Genomic DNA, 20,144 nt, shown 5'->3' with positions numbered 1-20,144 from the left:
AATTATGACGGCAAATAAATAATTCTTATTACATATCTCATGACAGATGACGCCCTTTTTAGTCGTTATCAAAGACACAATGTTGAGACTAATGATCATTTTATAAGCGGTCTTAGGATTGATATCTGGGACCAACAACTTTTTAAAATTTCACATGATTTTACTGGAACGCATTTCCACAAATATCGTATATGCTTGTGTTTCCATGGATGTTATTGTTAAAATATGGAGGATGCTTAAAGAATAAAATCGTATTTCCTGCGTTGTTGTTGCCTTATATTTCGCCCGGGTGGAAATCGAGCAATAAACCTGTGAAATAAACTTTTTGTTATTATTACTTTTTCCATACATGTTAAAATCAACGTTTTTTTTTTTTGCAGTGTAATGATTACAATACTCCCAAGTTATTAGAGTTGTAAATATTGTGCAGGAGTATAACGGTCAGTTATATGAATGTACATATTTATGCACTACATATATATGAATGGTAGATAATTCTCAAGAAAGTTGACTTTCGTTAGTCTTTAACAAAATTTTGCCAATTCGTACACCTTTGGAGGATGCCACAATTACGCTGTGTTTCTGAGAAAAAGCAGGAGGGATGACCATTTAAAAGCATTTTTCACTCCGTATTTTGATCCCTTTCAGTGACCTTTTCTCTTCTTTCTTCCTAATACTTCCTAACTGCATTTAGTGTCTTTCACACTATACAGAACAGCAAGGATGCTGTTATTTTCTGTTCTTGTGATTGCTCTTTCCTCAGGAGAAAAGGCTTATTTAGGAGAAATTTTCTCCTACAAAAAATTTCTATCCCAAAAACTTGGAACTTTCCATGTCAGCAATATTCTGATCATACCACCTACTACCACAACAGGAGCAGTCCTCCGTAAAAATATTAACCTGATGTATGTGTTGCTATTGGCCTCGAGAAAAAGTGACCATTTTCTTCCGCAAGGGGTTCACGACCCATCACTATTCCCTCCTTCCCTTAGGACACAGGGCATCAGAATCTCAGACCATTAGCATATCCACGAATAAGCAGTCAGTGCTAAATTGTGAGTGTGTACTAGGAAATGGCATTATGTTGATATAAAAGTATCATTGTCAAGAGATTTGGAACATGTATTTCAATGAATTGTTCATTTTTTTTTATCGATGAGATACATTTTCTTATATATGGTTACAGAAGTATTAATCTTTCATAGTCGAACCCTTGCATGTGTTAAAATGAACAGACTGAGTGTTCGGACGTCTGCAAAGTAAACGCCGTGGACATTTACGCAAGAAGTGTTCTCTGCGCGGAAGGAAACATATGCGATAATAACAGAGCAAAAACACTTTTTATCAACATCGCTTGCACAAACTGAGAAATTCCAGGAAAGTAAAATGAATAAAACCTGGTACCAAGAAGTAACAAACTATTCAATAAATGCTATATGCACCAGCGTTGCCGTTAGGGATGAAGCATCTTTTAAAAAGCATAAATATGGATAACTTCATCGCCTTTCGGGCGACATCAAGATCGCCGCTATTACCTGTTATAAAAACCACCAAACAACGGATCTTGAATATGATCCAGGAACTCCTACGGCCGATCTGAAGAGACAGAAAATCGTGTAGCGATTCACATTTTAAAACAGGAGATACCCTCATTCATATGTCAGTTCGACGACCATCCGTCTATCCAAATGTCATCCTTGCCATCTGCGGGAAGATGCAATGTTGAAGCAATTCAGGGAAAAACACAAAAATAACTTAAACCGCCTTACACTGTTAAAATCAGTCAAAATCTTAGCTGCCGTCCTGACAATCGCCTACAGCAATTCTTAGAGGCTCTGTATGTAGAGAAATTAAAACCGACGGTAAACACAAAGGATGAATCCCCACCTTTCCTTCCATCACCTGCAGAAGACGAATCGTCCGCAATGTGATGCCTGAGAACGGGAAGTCATGGTGAAGATGACACACCCACTTTCACCCAAGCAAAGTCTACGAACAGATGCCATCTGAGAAGTCACCAGCAAAAGCACTGTTAATCAGGTCAAAGCGTCGACCAATAATAAACATTCCCACACTACTATACCGTCCGTATGCTCTAGCAAACTGCTCATCCATCCTTTGTGAATATTTTACGGTTTTACGGGCTGCTCTGTGAGAAAGAGCCCAAGCTGGCATAACGACAATCTTAAAAGCTTAAACAACAAACTTTGTAAAAAGTTGTAAGCTGTAACGCTCTTTCTTGGAAAACGTCATTAACCCTCGAAAATTTAACAATGATTTAAGCACACGTAAACATTTTTGTTTATGCTTTTTGTCAGAAATTGTTGCTACATGCCTTGAAAAGATCTACACATGTATGTGAAGTAAAGAAATGCCTTTAGCTTTTAATTATTCGTCTTTTTCCTTCATGGGAGATTAATTTTACCAGGTTTTGTTTCTAATGACGCATCCTTATCCAAGGATTCTGGAGTAATGAGTACATGAGAGCAAGCACAATTATTGGAATGGGTGCTCACTTATTAAACAATATCCATGAGTACTTATTGTATAAAGAACACGGCCATTAAGATAACAAAAATAATTCTTTTAACACTACATAAAAAAAGAGTATTTTTAGTTACAAGATGCATATTTCAACTGCATTTGTTTTATAATATAAGGTTTTTGAATGTTTTAACATTTGCAAGTCAGTTAAAGAACACTGATAAAAGCTTATGTCTATTAAAATGTCGTGGCGAATTTCATAGACATTTTTATATAATTTCTATATAACTTCTGTTAAAAGGTTTAGAAAACGGTAATTAACTTGAGTTTTTTTTTTTATTTTCAGTAAAAATATCAATATAAATTCTCAGTAGAGTAGTCGGCAATTTCTGTTATCTTCTAAATAAGGTGCACTTCCCTTATTCTTTGTTGTTCTTGTTTACTGTTTTAATTAACCATAAGACTATGGATTCCGGGTAAAATGTAGTTATCCATCAATGATTTCTGTGGATTTTTCTGTGGGAACGATTGATGGAGGTCTCTTATCCCTGGGCGCCTTCTGCAGCCTTGGCAGCCTGCTGTGCAGCAGCCTTCTGTTCTTCTTCAGTTGGGTACTGGAGGCTGGCACCTTCCTGGCACTCGTACACAGGGCAGCAGGCTGGGTATGGCTTGTCTTTGTCGGCTTCGTTCTTGACTCTGCAGCCGGGAGAAGGTTTGGGCACAGCGCCACAGTCTTCCACCTTTTCGAAGAGTTTGCCTTCATGTTGAATGCAGGTGGCTTTGCCACAGAAGGGGAGTCAGGGGCCAAGACTGGCCCACTGGGAAAGGCCTTTTTGGCTGTGATTGCGTAGCATTGACCTTGAGCCTCTGTTTAAATAGAAAATGAATCATAAGTATAACAGATTACCATATGCTATTTCCTGGTGTAAATTTTTTACATATTATTGTTTCCTGTATGCCATAGCACAGAAATTTATTGCTTGAATAAATGATTGGACTTTACTGATAATGATATCACTCTCCATGTTCAAACGATGCATTTTAAAATAATATTGATAGATACTAACCTGGGCGGACTTCAGCAGGCAAATTCCGAACACTTGGTTTTGGCTGAATGACGCTCTGACCAAGAGCCACAGCAACGCAGGAGGCCACAATTAGGAATTTCATCTTGGCTGTATTGGAGATTGAAAAGAAGTCTATAGTTGGAACAATTTCTTTAGCTTTAAAATGGAATCAACATCATGTTGAAAATATTATTTCTAATTGTGTAGCTATCCCAAGTTTCTTATGCCTTTTCAAATGCTCTGGAAAGAATTCCCTAACCTAACCTAACGGTCATAAGCAACTGGAGTCAAAAAAGCCTAAAATATTTTTCATGACATCTCGCCAAAGACTCTTAAGCTTCTGTAATGAAATGTTTCCGTTTTTCCTATTTGCAAGAGTCTTTAAGTATGAAAATTCTTAAAGCCACAATAATGAGAGGGCGGACGAAATTTTGAACATATCGTTGTTATGAGATGAAACGTTTCCTGAAAACATGAATATTCAAAACTTTTGAATTTAACTATATCTGAGCCTGCCTTTTACCTGCCTACTTTAACTCACTGTGGTGTTGATGTTACACTGAAGGGTAATCGGTGTGTTCTGTATAGACCAACGATCCTGTGACTGCTTATATCCGAAGATCGAGGATCATGGGAGATGCCAGACACCCTGATGTTCAGCATTTTTCTTACTCCATCTTGGGATTCAAGCATTGTTTTTCTCACTGCTTGTTTAATTCCAGTTTGTATTGTACTTAAACATACAAAACAATTGAAGAAATGGGCTCTGTTATTAGTGGTTTGTATATTACGAAGCAGTAAATAACGATATTTTTGGCAGCAGCAATGTTAAGTAAATCCCCTGGAACGTCCGTTACCAACTCATTTACCTAAAAACCTGCTGAAAAACTGACTGCCTCCCTACCCACACCGGACGTCCTGGCATCGTACCACATGCCCCGAAAGCAGAATAATAAGCTTTCATAAGTTACTGGGATCTTTTCCTAGAATGTCCAATGTTTTAGTTTTCGTTCAACTAATTATACAATTTGATTGAATCTTTTAAAGACAAAATAACAATTAATATCATGATATTCTACAACCAAACTTGCAGCCATAATTCAGTCTGAATATAAATTAAAAAAAATTAAATATATATGTAAGTATATATATATATATATACATATATATATATATATATATATATATATATATATATATATATATGTGTGTGTGTGTGTGTGTGTGTGTCTGTGTGTGTGCGTGTGTGCGTGTGTGTTCATTGCTGGGTATCTTCATTTAAGCTATTTCGCTTGAAAACCAATGGAACTTATATTTGATCGAACGGTAAAAATTGTACCGGTTATTTAGTTGACTACGGAGTGTCGCAATGGGGCAAAGAACGGTATACAACCTGAGATTTATAAAGCTAAGATGATGTGCAATAACCATCTCGGATTAAATAGGAAACATTTTATATATATATATATATATATATATATATATATATATATATATATATATATATATATATATATATATATATATATATGTTCTTTATTTTTCTATCGCTACATATGTACATGTATTTGTGTATGTATAAATGTTTGCATATATATATATATATATATATATATATATATATATATATATATATATATATATATATATATATATATATTTTAATGTATAGTATATACTGTATATATTATATATGTATATATATATATATATATATATATATATATATATATATATATATATATATATATATATATATATATGTATATATAATATCATCGCCTATCCATTATAGAGTATGAGGCTGCAGAGGGTATTATCTTTTCTGTTTCCAGCAGGTCTTCAATTTATGTTTGCATAATTTAAATGCTTAATTATTCCTCACTGATATCAACCAAACAGTATAGGAGACATTTTTGCTATGAGGTAGAAATGACAGTTACAAATTTTTGGTTTTGGCTTGATGACAACGTGATTAGGAGTCAAGTCCTTGTTAGCGGGAGCAACCACCATGAATTTCCTGATGGATTTAATGAAGAAAAAAGTAAGGCTCGATGGATATTTTATCGTTAAAATGGAATCGTTATTAAAATAATACTTATGGTAATTTCTAGATAAGTCAAATTGACTTAAAATATTAATATATTGTAAAAGCATATCGTATTGAATTATTATTTACACGGTAGTAGTAAAGTTAATTATTGTAACGTCGTCATTCGATTAAATATGATTGAAACTCTGGAATATTTGACGTTATCGATAATATATCGAAATATGAAACCCTGATTTTGCTTTGTGAACCGAAACCTTTTTAGTTTGTTAGGCTCATAATTATGACGGCAAATAAATAATTCTTATTACATATCTCATTGAACTTTTGTTAATATATTTTGTATTTTCAAAATCACCTAACAGATAACTGGGAGACGTTTTCTAATAAATAAATATAAATATAAATGTAATTGGTGTCTTTCTGATGTATAGTAACATTAATGTCCTATCTGCATGAAAATATCTCAGCCCGGTAATATATAAAATCTAAAGGGCTCAGTGCAAATAGTTTTCATATTAATTTTTTTTATACATTGTGCTGAGTAAAATTCTCTCTAGGATCTCGGCTTTTCCTTCATTAAGAATGCATCATTAATCGTTCTTGATACATACCTTTGTTCACTGCAGTGGTGATGACATGCTGAAAGGCAATCGGCAAGTTCAATACCGATCAAAGATCCAGTGATGAACGAAGATTTTGTCAGGAGCAAAACATTGTAGTGTTTACGCATTTTCTTACACTTTCAGGGCTTACATGGATATCCAGTTATGATAATAACGTTCATTATAATCCATTTGTTCCATAACTGAATGAAATACATGCAAAAGAAACGCATTTTGGGTTATGAATGATATGCTTAATACGAAGTAGAACACAACCAAATCTTTGAAACCTGCTAAATCTAGTAAACGCCTAGAAACCCTTGTAACGAAAAGGTAAAACACCAAGTTATCTCCACAAAATTGCCGCTCGCAAAAGCAGGCTAAGTCTCTGCCTCAGGACAACCTCTCCAGACAAAGCACTGGAAGACTGATTTTCCGCGAGGTTAACTGAAAGGCTTCCGTTTTCTCTTTATTTTTCGTTGGTGATTCAGTTGATTCAGCTCTTATATAAAGTTATCCCGGAGATTTTATTTCAATGGAGTCAGAAGTTATTTGCGATTTATTCATTTTACATTCATACAGTTCTGGGACAAAGGAAACATTAAGACGTACCATGATTTTAAAATGAAAATTAAAAACTAAAAAGCGAGAAATAGGTCCACGAAGTGTTTGTCGAAACGTATACTCAAAGTATCATGAGAGTGAATTTACTATACATTTTAATTAATGGCCAGATTGTCTCAGCATCTCTGACGTAATTAGCCTTCTCTTTGAGTATATGAGACAATTCCTGTTGCGAAAGTTTTTTTTATAAAGAAGGCTCATCTCCGAATTACCATATAAACAATAATTGAGGCGGTGACGGCTGTATCATTTCCTCTCTCAAGCTGACCAGTCATCAGTTCAGTCTTTCAAAACACTATATTTTCAATTCAGAGTCAAACAAAAAGATTTTAGACACACACCTACCCTCTAACTTCATGATAACAAATCCACATATCTCTGGCTTTGAGAAATTTAGGAAGTTTCCATGACATTTGGTGTCGAACTCACAAGTCTGAATTAGGTGTCACCAAGTAACGTCATCGCAAAGCCAGATCAACCTCTTTCTTATCAAGGCAAAGAAAGATCCACAAAACTGAGGCCATTACTCTCTTGAAGGACAAACATTGGGATAATTCTGCCACACCGTTGCCCTTCTCTTACAGCAAAGTCGGCTTCTTCTAATAACCAATTTCTGTCTTCCGGTTGGTCACACTCCATATATGGTTCAACGGAAACTATTAAAAGTCAACTGGCTCCGAGGCCGTTCATAAGATAGAAAAAGAGAAAACACGTTAACTGGTGTCTGGAGATAAGCAAGTTCAGTTCCAGTGACGCATGAAGTCTTTTGACAGATGCCAGATGACGTAATATTCATATCAAGGATTCTATCACATTAGTTACACAGAGCTATCTCATCATAGCAGTTATTTGACTGTATGACAAAATGAGAAATAAAAGTGTTATTTTCGCTCTTCCTCCGTTGTGCTTTTAGACCAATCGATCGGGAAATAATAGCAGCCATAGATATGAAGTAACTAGAAGAACTTCTAGCAAAACCGAGTCTCCTCTCGTGGTTTTTGCACAGGTCCCTTCGTGATCAACAAGAAGCATATTGATGACTTGGAAATTCAAATGATTCGGTCAAGACGAGGTCAGGTGCTTGCGTGTGAATGAGAACTCCTGACAGATGACGCCCTTTTTAGTCGTTATCAAAGACATAATGTTGAGACTAATGAACATTTCATAAGCGGTCTTAGGTTTGATATCTGGGACCAACAACTTTTTAAAATTTCACATGATTTTACTGGAACGCATTTCCACAAATATCGTATATGCGTGTGTTTCCATGGATGTTATTGTTAAAATATGGAGGATGCTTAAAGAATAAAATCGTATTTCCTGCGTTGTTGTTGCCTTATATTTCGCCCAGGTGGAAATCGAGCGATAAACCTGTGAAATAAACTTTTTGTTATTATTGCTTTTCCATACATGTTAAAATCAATGTTTTTTTTTTTGCAGTGTAATGATTACAATACTCCCAAGTTATTAGAGTTGTAAATATTGTGCAGGAGCATAACGGTCAGTTATATGAATGTACATATTTATGCACTGCATATATATGAATGGTAGATAATTCTCAAGAAAGTTGACTTTCGTTAGTCTTTAACAAAATCGGTTGAACTTTTCATTTTGCCAATTCGTACACCTTTGGAGGATGCCACAATTACGCTGTGTTTCTGAGAAAAAGCAAGAGGGATGAGCAATTAAATGTATTTTTCACTCCGTATTTTGATCCCTTTCAGTGACCTTTTCTCTTCTTTCTTCCTAATACTTCCTAATTGCATTTAGTGTCTTTCACGCTGTGCAGAACAGCGTGGATGCTGTTATTTTCTGTTCCTGTGATTGCTCTTCCCTCAGGAGAGAAGGCTTATTTAGGAGAAATTTCCTCCTACAAAGAAGTCCACGAGCATTTATGACTCGAGGTACAAAATATTTCTGTCCCAAAAACTTGGAAATTTCCATGTCAGCAATATTCTGATCATACCACCTACTACCACAACAGGAGCAGTCCTCCGTAAAAATATTAACCTGATGTATGTGTTGCTATTGGCCTCGAGAAAAAGAGGCTTATATGCATCTTTAGTGACCATTTTCTTCCGCAAGGGGTTCACGACCCATCACTATTCCCTCCTTCCCCTTAGGACACAGGGCATCAGAATCTCAGACCATTAGCATATCCACGATTAAGCAGTCAGTGCTTAATTGTGAGTGTGTACTGGGAAATGGCATTATGTTGATATAAAAGTATCATTGTCAAGAGATTTGGAACATGTATTTCAACGAATTGTTCATTTTTTTTTATCGATGAGATACATTTTCATATGTATGGTTACAGAAGTATTAATCTTTCATAGTCGAACCCTTGCATGTGTTAAAATGAACAGACTGAGTGTTCGGACGTCTGCAAAGTAAACGCCGTGGACATTTACGCAAGAAGTCTTCTCCGTGCGGAAGGAAACATATGCGAAAATAACAGAGCAAAAACACTTTTTACCAACATCGGTACAATCTGAGAAATTCCAGGAAAGTAAAATGAATAAAAACTGGTACCAAGAAGTAACAAACTATTCAATAAATGCTATATGCACCAGCGTTGCCGTTAGGGATGAAGCATCTTTTAAAAAACATAAATATGGATAACTTCATCACCTCTTCGGGCGACATCAAGATAGCCGCTATTACCTGTTATAAAAACCACCAAACAACGGATCTTGAATATGACCCTGAGGCACTCCTTCACATTTTAAAACAGGCCGACCTGAAGAGACAGAAAATCGTCATCCTTGCGATTCACATTTTAAAAACAAGATAAACCGCTCATTCATATGTCAGTTCGACGACCATTAAAAAACCGACGGTCCGTCTATCCAAATGTCATCTTTGCCATCTGAGAAGTCACCTGCAAAAGTACTGTTAATCAGGTCAAAGCGTCGACCAATGATAAACATTCCCACACTACTATACCGTCCGTATGCTCTAGCAAACTGATCATCCATCCTTTGTGAATATTACGGTTTTACGGGCTGCTCTGTGAGAAAGAGCCCAAGCTGGCATAATGCCAATCTTAAAAGCTTAAACAACAAACTTGGTAAAAAGTTGTAAGCTGTAACGCTCTTTCTTGGAAAATGTCATTAACCCTCGAAAATTTAATAATGCTTTAAGCACACTTAAACATTTTTGTTTATGCTTTTTGTCAGAAATTGTTGCTACATGCCTTGAAAAGATCTACACATGTATGTGAAGTAAAGAAATGCCTTTAGGTTTTAATTATTCGTCTTTTTCCTTCATGAGAGATAAATTTTACCAGGTTTTGTTTCTAATGACGCATCCTTATCCAAGGATTCTGGAGTAATGAGTACATGAGAGCAAGCACAAGTATTGGAATGAGTGCTCACTTATTAAACAATATCCATGAGTACTTATTGTATAAAGAACACGGCCATTAAGATAACAAAAATAATTCTTTTAACACTAGATAAAAAAAAGAGCATTTTTAGTTGCAAGATGCATATTCCAACTGCATTGTTTTATAGTATAAGGTTTTTGAATGTTTTAACATTTGCAAGTCAGTTAAAGAACACTAATAAAAGCTCATGTCTATTAGAATGTCGTGGCGAATTTCATAGACATTTTTATACATTTTCAATATAACTTCTGTTACAAGGTTTAGAAAACGGTAATTAACTTGAGTTTTTTTTTATTTTCAATAAAAATATCAATATAAATTCTCAGTAGAGTAGTCGGCAATTTCTGTTATCTTCTAAATAAGGTGCACTTCCCTTATTCTTTGTTGTTCTTGTTTACTGTTTTAATTAACCATAAGACTATGGATTCCGGGTAAAATTTAGTTATTCATCAATGATTTCTGTGGATTTTCTGTGGGAACGATTGATGGAGGTCTCTTATCCCTGGGCGCCTTCTGCAGCCTTGGCAGCCTGCTGTGCAGCAGCCTTCACTTCTTCTTCAGTTGGGTACTGGAGGCTGGCACCTTCCTGGCACTCGTACACAGGGCAGCAAGCTGGGTATGGCTTGTCTTTGTCGGCTTCGTTCTTGACTCTGCAGCCGGGAGAAGGTTTGGGCACAGCGCCACAGTCTTCCACCTTTTCGAAGAGTTTGCCTTCATGCTGAATGCAGGTGGCTTTGCCACAGAAGGGAGTCAGGGGCCAAGACTGGCCCACTGGGAAGGCCTTTTTGGCTGTGATTGCGTAGCATTGACCTTGAGCCTCTGTTTAAATAGAAAATGAATCATAAGTATAACAGATTACCATATGCTATTTCCTGGTGTAAATTTTTTACATATTATTGTTTCCTGTATGCCATAGCACAGAAATTTATTGCTTGAATAAATTATTGGACTTTACTGATAATGATATCACTCTCCATGTTAAAACGATGCATTTTAAAGTATTATTGACAGATACTAACCTGGGCGGACTTCAGCAGGCAAATTCCGAACACTTGGTTTTGGCTGAATCACGTTCTGACTAAGAGCCACAGCAACGCAGAAGGAGGCCACAATTAGGAATTTCATCTTGGCTGTAATGGAAATTGAAAAGAAGTCTATCGTTGGAACAATTTCTTTAGCTTTAAAATGGAATCAACATCATGTTGAAAATATTATTTCTAATTGTGTAGCTATCCCAAGTTTCTTATGCCTTTTCAAATGCTCTGGAAAGAATTCCTAACCTAACCTAACGGTCATAAGCAACTGGGGTCAAAAAGCCTAAAATATTTTTCATGACATCTCGACAAAGACTCTTAAGCTTCTGTAATGAAATGTTTCCGTTTTTCTATTTGCAAGAGTCTTTAAGTATGAAAATTCTTAAAGCCACAATAATGAGAGGGCGGAGGAAATTTTGAACATATCGTTGTTATGAGATGAAACGTTTCCTGAAAACATGAATATTCAAAACTTTTGAATTTAACTATATCTGAGCCTGCCTTTTACCTGCCTACTTTAACTCACTGTGGTGTTGATGTTACACTGAAGGGTAATCGGTGTGTTCTGTATAGACCAACGATCCTGTGACTGCTTATATCCGAAGATCGAGGATCATGGGAGATGCCAGACACCCTGATGTTCAGCATTTTTCTTACTCCATCTTGGGATTCAAGCATTGTTTTTCTCACTGCTTTTTTAATTCCCGTTTGTATTGTACTTAAACATACAAAACAATTGAAGAAATGGGTTCTGTTATTAGTGGTTTGTATATTACGAAGCAGTAAATAACGATATTTTTGGCAGCAGCAATGTTAAGTAAATCCCCTGGAACGTCCGTTACCAACTCATTTACCTAAAAACCTGCTGAAAAACTGACTGCCTCCTACCCACACCGGACGTCCTGGCATCGTACCACATGCCCCGAAAGCAGAATAATAAGCTTTCATAAGTTACTGGGATCTTTTCCTAGAATGTCAAATGTTTTTGCTTTCGTTCAACTAATTATACAATTTGATTGAATCTTTTAAAAACAAAATAGCAATTAATATCATGATATTCTACCACCAAACGTTCAGCCATAATTCAGTCTGAATATAAATTAAAAAAAAAAAATATTAAATATATATGTATATATATATATATATATATATATATATATATATATATATATATATATATATATATATATATATATATGTGTGTGTGTGTGTGTGTGTGTGTGTCTGTGTGTGCGTGTGAGCGTGTGTGTTCATTGCTGGGTATCTTCATTTAAGCTATTTCGCTTGAAAACCAATCTAACTTATATTTGATCGAACGGTAAAAATTGTACCAGTTATTTAGTTGACTACGGAGTGTCGCAATGGGGCAAAGAACGGTATACAACCTGAGATTTATAAAGCTAAGATGATGTGCAATAACCATCTCGGATTAAATAGGAAACATTTTATATATTATATATATATATATATATATATATATATATATATATATATATATATATATATATATATATATATATGTATATATATATATATATATATATATATATATATTCATATATATATATATATATATATTTCTTTATTTTTCTATCATACATATGTACATGTATTTGTGTATGTATAAATGTTTGCATATATATATATATATATATATATATATATATATATATATATATATTAATGTATAGTATATACTGTATATATTACATATGCATATATATATATATATATATATATATATATATTAATGTATAGTATATACTGTATATATTATATATGCATATATATATATATATATATATATATATATATATATATATATATATATATATATATATATATATATATATATATATATATTAATGTATAGTATATACTGTATATATTACATATGCATATATATATATATATATATATATATATATATGTATGTATGTATATATAATATCATCATTATCCATTATAGAGTATGAGGCTGCAGAGGGTATTATCTTTCTGTTTCCAGCAGGTCTTCAATTTATGTTTGCATAATTTAAATGCTTAATTATTCCTCACTGATATCAACCAAACAGTATAGGAGACATTTTTGCTATGAGGTAGAAATGACAGTTACAAATTTTTGGTTTTGGCTTGATGACAACGTGATTAGGAGTCAAGTCCTTGTTAGCTGGAGCAACCACCATGAATTTCCTGATGGATTTAATGAAGAAAAAAGTAAGGCTCGATGGATATTTTATCGTTAAAATGGAATCGTTATTAAAATAATACTTATGGTAATTTCTAGATAAGTCAAATTGACTGAAAATATTAATATATTGTAAAAGCATATCATATTGAATTATTATTTACACGGTAGTAGTAAAGTTAATTATTGTAACGTCGTCATTCGATTAAATATGATTGAAACTCTGGAATATTTGACGTTATCGATAATATATCGAAATATGAAACCCTGATTTTGCTTTGTGAACCAAAACCTTTTAGTTTGTTAGGCTCATAATTATGACGGCAAATAAATAATTCTTATTACATATCTCATTGAACTTTTGTTAATATATTTTGTATTTTCAAAATCACCTAACAGATAACTGGGAGACGTTTTCTAATAAATAAATATAAATATAAATGTAATTGGTGTCTTTCTGATGTATAGTAACATTAATGTCCTATCTGCATGAAAATATCTCAGCCCGGTAATATATAAAATCTAAAGGGCTCAGTGCAAATAGTTTTCATATTAATGTTTTTTATACATTGTACTGAGTAAAATTCTCTTTAGGATCTCGGTTTTTCCTTCATTAGGGATGCATCATTAATCGTTCTTGATACATACCTTTGTTCACTGCAGTGGTGATGACATGCTGAGGGGCAGTCGGCTAGTTCTATACCGATCAAAGATCCAGTGATGAACGAGGATTTTGTCAGGAACAAAACATTATAGTTTTTTATGCATTTTCTTACACTTTCAGGGCTTACATGGATATCTAGTTAATTATGTTAAACGTTCATTACAATCCATTTGTTCTATTACTGAATGAAATACATGCAAAAGAAACGCATTTTGGGTTATGAATGATATGCTTAATACGAAGTAGAACACAACCAAATCTTTGAAACCCTGCTAAATCTAGTAAACGCCTAGAAACCCTTGTAACGAAAAAATAGTAAAACACCAAGTTATCTCCACAAAATTGCCGCTCGCAAAAGCAGGCTAAGTCTCTGCCTCAGGACAACCTCTCCAGACAAAGCACTGGAAGACTGATTTTCCGCGAGGTTAACTGAAAGGCTTCCGTTTTCTCTTTATTTTTCGTTGGTGATTCAGTTGATTCAGCTCTTATATAAAGTTATCCTGGAGATTTTATTTCAATGGAGTCAGAAGTTATTTGCGATTTATTCATTTTACATTCATACAGTTCTGGGACAAAGGAAACATTAAGACGTACCATGATTTTAAAATGAAAATTAAAAACTAAAAAGCGAGAAATAGGTCCACGAAGTGTTTGTCGAAACATATACTCAAAGTATCATGAGAATGCATTTACTATACATTTTAATTCAATGGCCAGATTGTCTCAGCATCTCTGACGTAATTAGCCTTCTCTTTGAGTATATGAGACAATTCCTGTTGCGAAAGTTTTTTTTTATAAAGAAGGCTCATCTCCGAATTACCAAATAAACAATAATTGAGGCGGTGACGGCTGTATCATTTCCTCTCTCAAGCTGACCAGTCATCAGTTCAGTCTTTCAAAACACTATATTTTCAATTCAGAGTCAAACAAAAAGATTTTAGACACACACCTACCCTCTAACTTCATGATAACAAATCCACATATCTCTGGCTTTGAGAAATTTAGGAAGTTTCCATAACACTTGGTGTCGAACTCACAAGTCTGAATTAGGTGTCACCAAGTAACGTCATCTCAAAGCCAGATCAACCTCTTTCTTATCAAGGCAAAGAAAGATCCACAAAACTGAGGCCATTACTCTCTTGAAGGACAAACATTGGGATAATTCTGCCACACCGTTGCCCTTCTCTTACAGCAAAGGCGGCTTCTTCTAATAACCAATTTCTGTCTTCCGGTTGGTCACACTCCATATATGGTTGCAACGGAAACTATTAAAAGTCAACTGGCTCCGAGGCCGTTCATAAGATAGAAAAAGAGAAAACACGTTAACTGGTGCCTGGAGATAAGCAAGTTCAGTTCCAGTGACGCATGAAGTCTTTTGACAGATGCCAGATGACGTAATATTCACATCAAGAATTATATCACATTAGTTACACAGAGCTACCTCATCATAACAGTTATTTAACTGTATGACAAAATGAGAAATAAGAGTGTTATTTACGCTTTTCCTCCGTTGTGCTTTTAGACCAATCGATCGGGAAATAATAGCAGCCATAGATATGAAGTATCTAGAAGAAGAATTTCTAGCAAAACCGAGTTTCCTCTTGTGGTTTTTGCTCAGGTCCCTTCGTGATCAACAAGAAGCATATCGATGACTTGGAAATTCAAATGATTCGGTCAAGACGAGGTCAGGTGTTTGCGTATGAATGAGAACTCCTGACAGATGACACCCTCGATAGTCGTTATCAAAGACACAATGTTGAGACTAATGAACATTTCATAAGCGGTCTTAGGATTGATATCTTGGACCAATAACTTTTTAAAATTTCACTTGATTTTACTGGAACGCATTTCCACAAATGTCGTATATGTGAGTGTTTCCATGGATGTTATTGTTAAAATATGGCGGATGCTTAAAGAATAACACCGCATTTCCTGCGTTGTTGTTACCCGTTAGAGGACTACCTTGTATTTTCGCCTAGGTGGAAATCGAACAAACTTTTTGTTATTATTACTTTTCCATACATGTTAAAATCATTGTTTTTTTTTGCAGTGTAATGATTACAATACTCCCAAGTTATTAGAGTTGTAAATATTGTGCAGGAGTATAACGGTCAGTTATATGAATGTACATATTTATGCACTACATATATATGAATGGTAGATAATTCTCAAGAAAGATTACTTTCGTTAGTCTTTAACAAAATCGGTTGAACTTTTCATTTTGCCAATTCGTACACCTTTGGAGGATGCTACAATTACGCTGTGTTTCTGAGAAAAAGCAAGAGGGATGAGCAATTAAAAGCATGTTCCACTGAATTTTAATCCCTTTCAGTGACCTTTTCTCTTCTTTCTTCCTAATACTTCCTAATTGCATTCAGTGTTTTTCACGCTGTGCAGAACAGCAAGGATGCTGTTATTTTCTGTTCCTGTGATTGCTCTTCCCTCAGGAGAAAAGGCTTATTTAGGAGAAATTTCCTCCTACAAAGAAGTCCACGAGCATTTATGACTCGAGGTACAAAATATTTCTGTCCCAAAAACTTGGAACTTTCCATGTCAGCAATATTCTGATCATACCACCTACTACCACAACGGGAGCAGTCCTCCGTAAAAATATTAACCTGATGTATGTGGTTGCTATTGGCCTCGAGAAAAAGAGGCTCATAAGCCACTTTAGTGACCATTTTCTTCCGCAAGGGGTTCACGACCCATCACTATTCCCTCCTTCCCCTTAGGACACAGGGCATCAGAATCTCAGACCATTAGCATATCCACGATTAAGCAGTCAGTGCTTAATTGTGAGTGTGTACTGGGAAATGGCATTATGTTGATATAAAAGTATCATTGTCAAGAGATTTGGAACATGTATTTCAATGAATTGTTCATTTTTTTTATCGATGAGATACATTTTCTTATGTATGGTTACAGAAGTATTAATCTTTCATAGTCGAACCCTTGCATGTGTTAAAATGAACAGACTGAGTGTTCGGACGTCTGCAAAGTAAACGCCGTGGACATTTACGCAAGAAGTCTTCTCTGCGCGGAAGGAAACATATGCGAAAATAACAGAGCAAAAACACTTTTTACCAACATCGGTACAATCTGAGAAATTCCAGGAAAGTAAAATGAATAAAAACTGGTACCAAGAAGTAACAAACTATTCAATAAATACTATATGCACCAGCGTTGCCGCTATTACTTGTTATAAAAACCACCAAACAACGGATCTTGAATATGATCTAGGCACTCCTACGGTCGATCTGAAGAGACAGAAAATCGTATAGCGATTCACATTTTAAAATAGGAGATACCCTCATTCATATGTCAGTTCGACGACCATCCGTCTATCCAAATGTCATCCTTGCCATCTGCGGGAAGACGCAATATTGAAGCACTTCAGGGAAAAACACAAAAATAACTTAAACCGCCTTACACTGTTAAAATCAGTCAAAATCTTAGCTGCCGTCCTGACAATCGCCTACAGCAATTCTTAGAGGCTCTGTATGTACAGAAATTAAAACCGACGGTGAACACGAAGAATGAAATCCCCACCTTTCCTTCCATCACCTGCAGAAGACGAATCGTCCGCAGTGTGATGCCTGAGAACGAAAAGTCATGGCGAACATGACACACCCACTTTCACCCTACGAACCGATGCCATCTGAGAGGTCACCTGAAAAAGTACTGTTAATCAGGTCAAAGCGTCGACCGATAAGGAACATTCCCACACTACTATAACGTCCGTATACTGTAGCAAACTGCACATCCATCCTTTGTGTATATTTTACGGTTTGACAGGCTGCTCTGTGAGAAAGAGCCCAAGCAGGGATAAAGCCAATCTTAAGATGTTTAAACAACAAACTCTGTAAACAGATGTAAGCTGTAACACTCTTTCTTGCAAAATGTCATTAACCTCGAAATTTTAACAATGATTTAAGCACACAAACTTTTTTGTTTATGCATTTTGTCAGAAATTGTTGCTATATGCCTTGAAAAGATCTGCACATGTACATGAAGTAAAGAAATGCCTCTCGGTTTTAATTATTCGTCTTAACCCTTCATGGGAGATTAATGTTACCAGGTTTTGTTTCTAATGACGCATACTTATCCAAGGATTCTGGAGTAATGAGTACATGAGAGCAAGCACAATTATTGGAACGAGTGCTCACTTATTAAACAATATCCATGAGTACTTATTGTATAAAGAACACGGCCATTAAGATAACAAAAATAATTCTTTTAACACTAGATAAAAAAAAGAGCATTTTTAGTTGCAAGATGCATATTCCAACTGCATTGTTTTATAGTATAAGGTTTTGAATGTTTTAACATTTGCAAGTCAGTTAAAGAACACTAATAAAAGCTCATGTCTATTAGAATGTCGTGGCGAATTTCATAGACATTTTTATACATTTTTCAATATAACTTCTGTTACAAGGTTTAGAAAACGGTAATTAACTTGAGTTTTTTTATTTTCAATAAAAATATCAATATAAATTCTCAGTAGAGTAGTCGGCAATTTCTGTTATCTTCTAAATAAGGTGCACTTCCCTTATTCTTTGTTGTTCTTGTTTACTGTTTTAATTAACCATAAGACTATGGATTCCGGGTAAAATGTAGTTATTCATCAATGATTTCTGTGGATTTTTCTGTGGGAACGATTGATGGAGGTCTCTTATCCCTGGGCGCCTTCTGCAGCCTTGGCAGCCTGCTGTGCAGCAGCCTTCAGTTCTTCTTCAGTTGGGTACTGGAGGCTGGCACCTTCCTGGCACTCGTACACGGGGCAGCAGGCTGGGTATGGCTTGTCTTTGTCGGCTTCGTTCTTGACTCTGCAGCCGGGAGAAGGTTTGGGCACAGCGCCACAGTCTTCCACCTTTTCGAAGAGTTTGCCTTCATGCTGAATGCAGGTGGCTTTGCCACAGAAAGGAGTCAGGGGCCAAGTCTGGCCCACTGGGAAGGCCTTTTTGGCTGTGATTGCGTAGCATTGACCTTCAGCCTCTGTTTAAATAGAAAATAAATCATCAGTATAAACAGATTACCATATGCTATTTCCTGATGTAAATTTTTTACATATTTTTGTTTTCTGTATGACAGAGCACAGAAATTTATTGCTTGAATAGATGACTGGACTTATAATGATATCACTCTCCATGTTAAAACGGTGCATTTTAAAGTATTATTGACAGATACTAACCTGGGCGGACTTCAGCAGGCAAATCCCGAACACTTGGTTTTGGCGGAATAACGCTCTGACCAAGAGCCACAGCAACGCAGAAGGAGGCCACAATTAGGAATTTCATCTTGGCTGTATTGGAGATTGAAAAGAAGTCTATAGTTGGAACAATTTCTTTAGCTTTAAAGTGGATTCACCATCATGATGAAAATATTTCTAATTCTGCCTTTTCAAATGCTCTGGTAAGAATTCCCTAACCCAACCTAACGGTCATAAGCAACTGGGGTCAAAAAAGCCTAAAATATTTTTCATGATATCTAGACAAAGACGCTTAATCTTCTGTAATAAAATGTTTCCCGTTGTCCTATTTGCAAGTCTTTAAGTATGAACATTCTTAAAGCCACAATAATGAGAGGGCGGAGGAAATTTTGAACATATCATTTTTACGAGATGAAACGTTTCCTGAAAACATGAATATTCAAAACTTTTGAATTTAACTATATCTGAGCCTGCCTTTTGCCTGCCTACTTTAACTCACTGTGGTGTTGGTGTTACACTGAAGGGTAATCGGTGTGTTCTGTACAGACCAACGATCCTGTGACTGCTTATATCCGAAGATCGAGGATCATGGGAGATGCCAGACACCCCGATGTTCAGCATTTTTCTTACTCCATCTTGGGATCCACGCATTGTTTTTCTCACCGCTTGATTAATTCCTGTTTGTATTGTACTTGAACATACAAAACAAATAAAGAACTAGGCTCTGTTATTAATGGTTTGTATGTTACGAAGCAGTAAATAACGATATTTTTGGCAGCAGCAATGTTAAGTAAATTCCCAGGAACCTCCGTTACAAAATTATTTACGTAA

At 35.4% G+C, this 20,144-nt stretch overlaps 3 protein-coding genes across 5 annotated transcripts in view; all 3 read right to left on the bottom strand.

The window, feature by feature from the left end:
• LOC136839743 (uncharacterized) overlaps nucleotides 1-4,135 on the bottom strand; it is a 7,547-nt gene extending 3,412 nt beyond the window's left edge. Inside the window, exons 1-3 of one of the 2 annotated variants that reach the window (XM_067106088.1) lie at nucleotides 4,093-4,122; nucleotides 3,552-3,659; nucleotides 2,802-3,351 (exon numbers count right to left, since the gene is read on the bottom strand). In XM_067106088.1, coding sequence (XP_066962189.1) covers nucleotides 2,972-3,351; nucleotides 3,552-3,654 — 483 coding nt within the window. In that variant the 5' untranslated portion in view covers nucleotides 3,655-3,659; nucleotides 4,093-4,122 and the 3' untranslated portion in view covers nucleotides 2,802-2,971. Of the gene's footprint in view, nucleotides 1-2,801; nucleotides 3,352-3,551; nucleotides 3,660-4,092 lie in introns of those variants that run through there. The other variant, XM_067106089.1, reaches the window with a different exon arrangement.
• Nucleotides 4,136-10,492: 6,357 nt separating this feature from the next.
• LOC136839742 (uncharacterized) lies at nucleotides 10,493-11,824 on the bottom strand. 2 transcript variants are annotated; one of them, XM_067106086.1, is made up of 3 exons: nucleotides 11,779-11,824; nucleotides 11,238-11,348; nucleotides 10,493-11,037 (listed from the first exon to the last, which is right to left on the bottom strand). In XM_067106086.1, the coding sequence occupies exons 2-3, from the start codon at nucleotides 11,341-11,343 to the stop codon at nucleotides 10,715-10,717; spliced, it is 429 nt and encodes a 142-aa protein (XP_066962187.1). In that variant the 5' UTR covers nucleotides 11,344-11,348; nucleotides 11,779-11,824; the 3' UTR covers nucleotides 10,493-10,714. The 2 variants fall into 2 exon arrangements, with proteins under 2 accessions (XP_066962187.1, XP_066962188.1); XM_067106087.1 differs by having other exon boundaries at nucleotides 11,769-11,794.
• Nucleotides 11,825-18,640: 6,816 nt separating this feature from the next.
• On the bottom strand, nucleotides 18,641-19,863 carry LOC136839339 (uncharacterized). The gene is made up of 3 exons (XM_067105232.1): nucleotides 19,813-19,863; nucleotides 19,296-19,406; nucleotides 18,641-19,099 (listed from the first exon to the last, which is right to left on the bottom strand). Exons 2-3 carry the CDS (start codon nucleotides 19,399-19,401, stop codon nucleotides 18,777-18,779), a joined length of 429 nt encoding a protein of 142 aa, XP_066961333.1. The 5' UTR covers nucleotides 19,402-19,406; nucleotides 19,813-19,863; the 3' UTR covers nucleotides 18,641-18,776.
• Nucleotides 19,864-20,144: the final 281 nt, after the last annotated feature.

The sequence above is a fragment of the Macrobrachium rosenbergii genome, chromosome 6 (genome assembly GCF_040412425.1).
Source record: "Macrobrachium rosenbergii isolate ZJJX-2024 chromosome 6, ASM4041242v1, whole genome shotgun sequence".
Taxonomy (NCBI): Eukaryota; Metazoa; Arthropoda; class Malacostraca; order Decapoda; family Palaemonidae; genus Macrobrachium; species Macrobrachium rosenbergii.
Note: the sequence above shows the minus strand (reverse complement) of the source record. Positions and strands in the feature narration are given on the sequence as shown.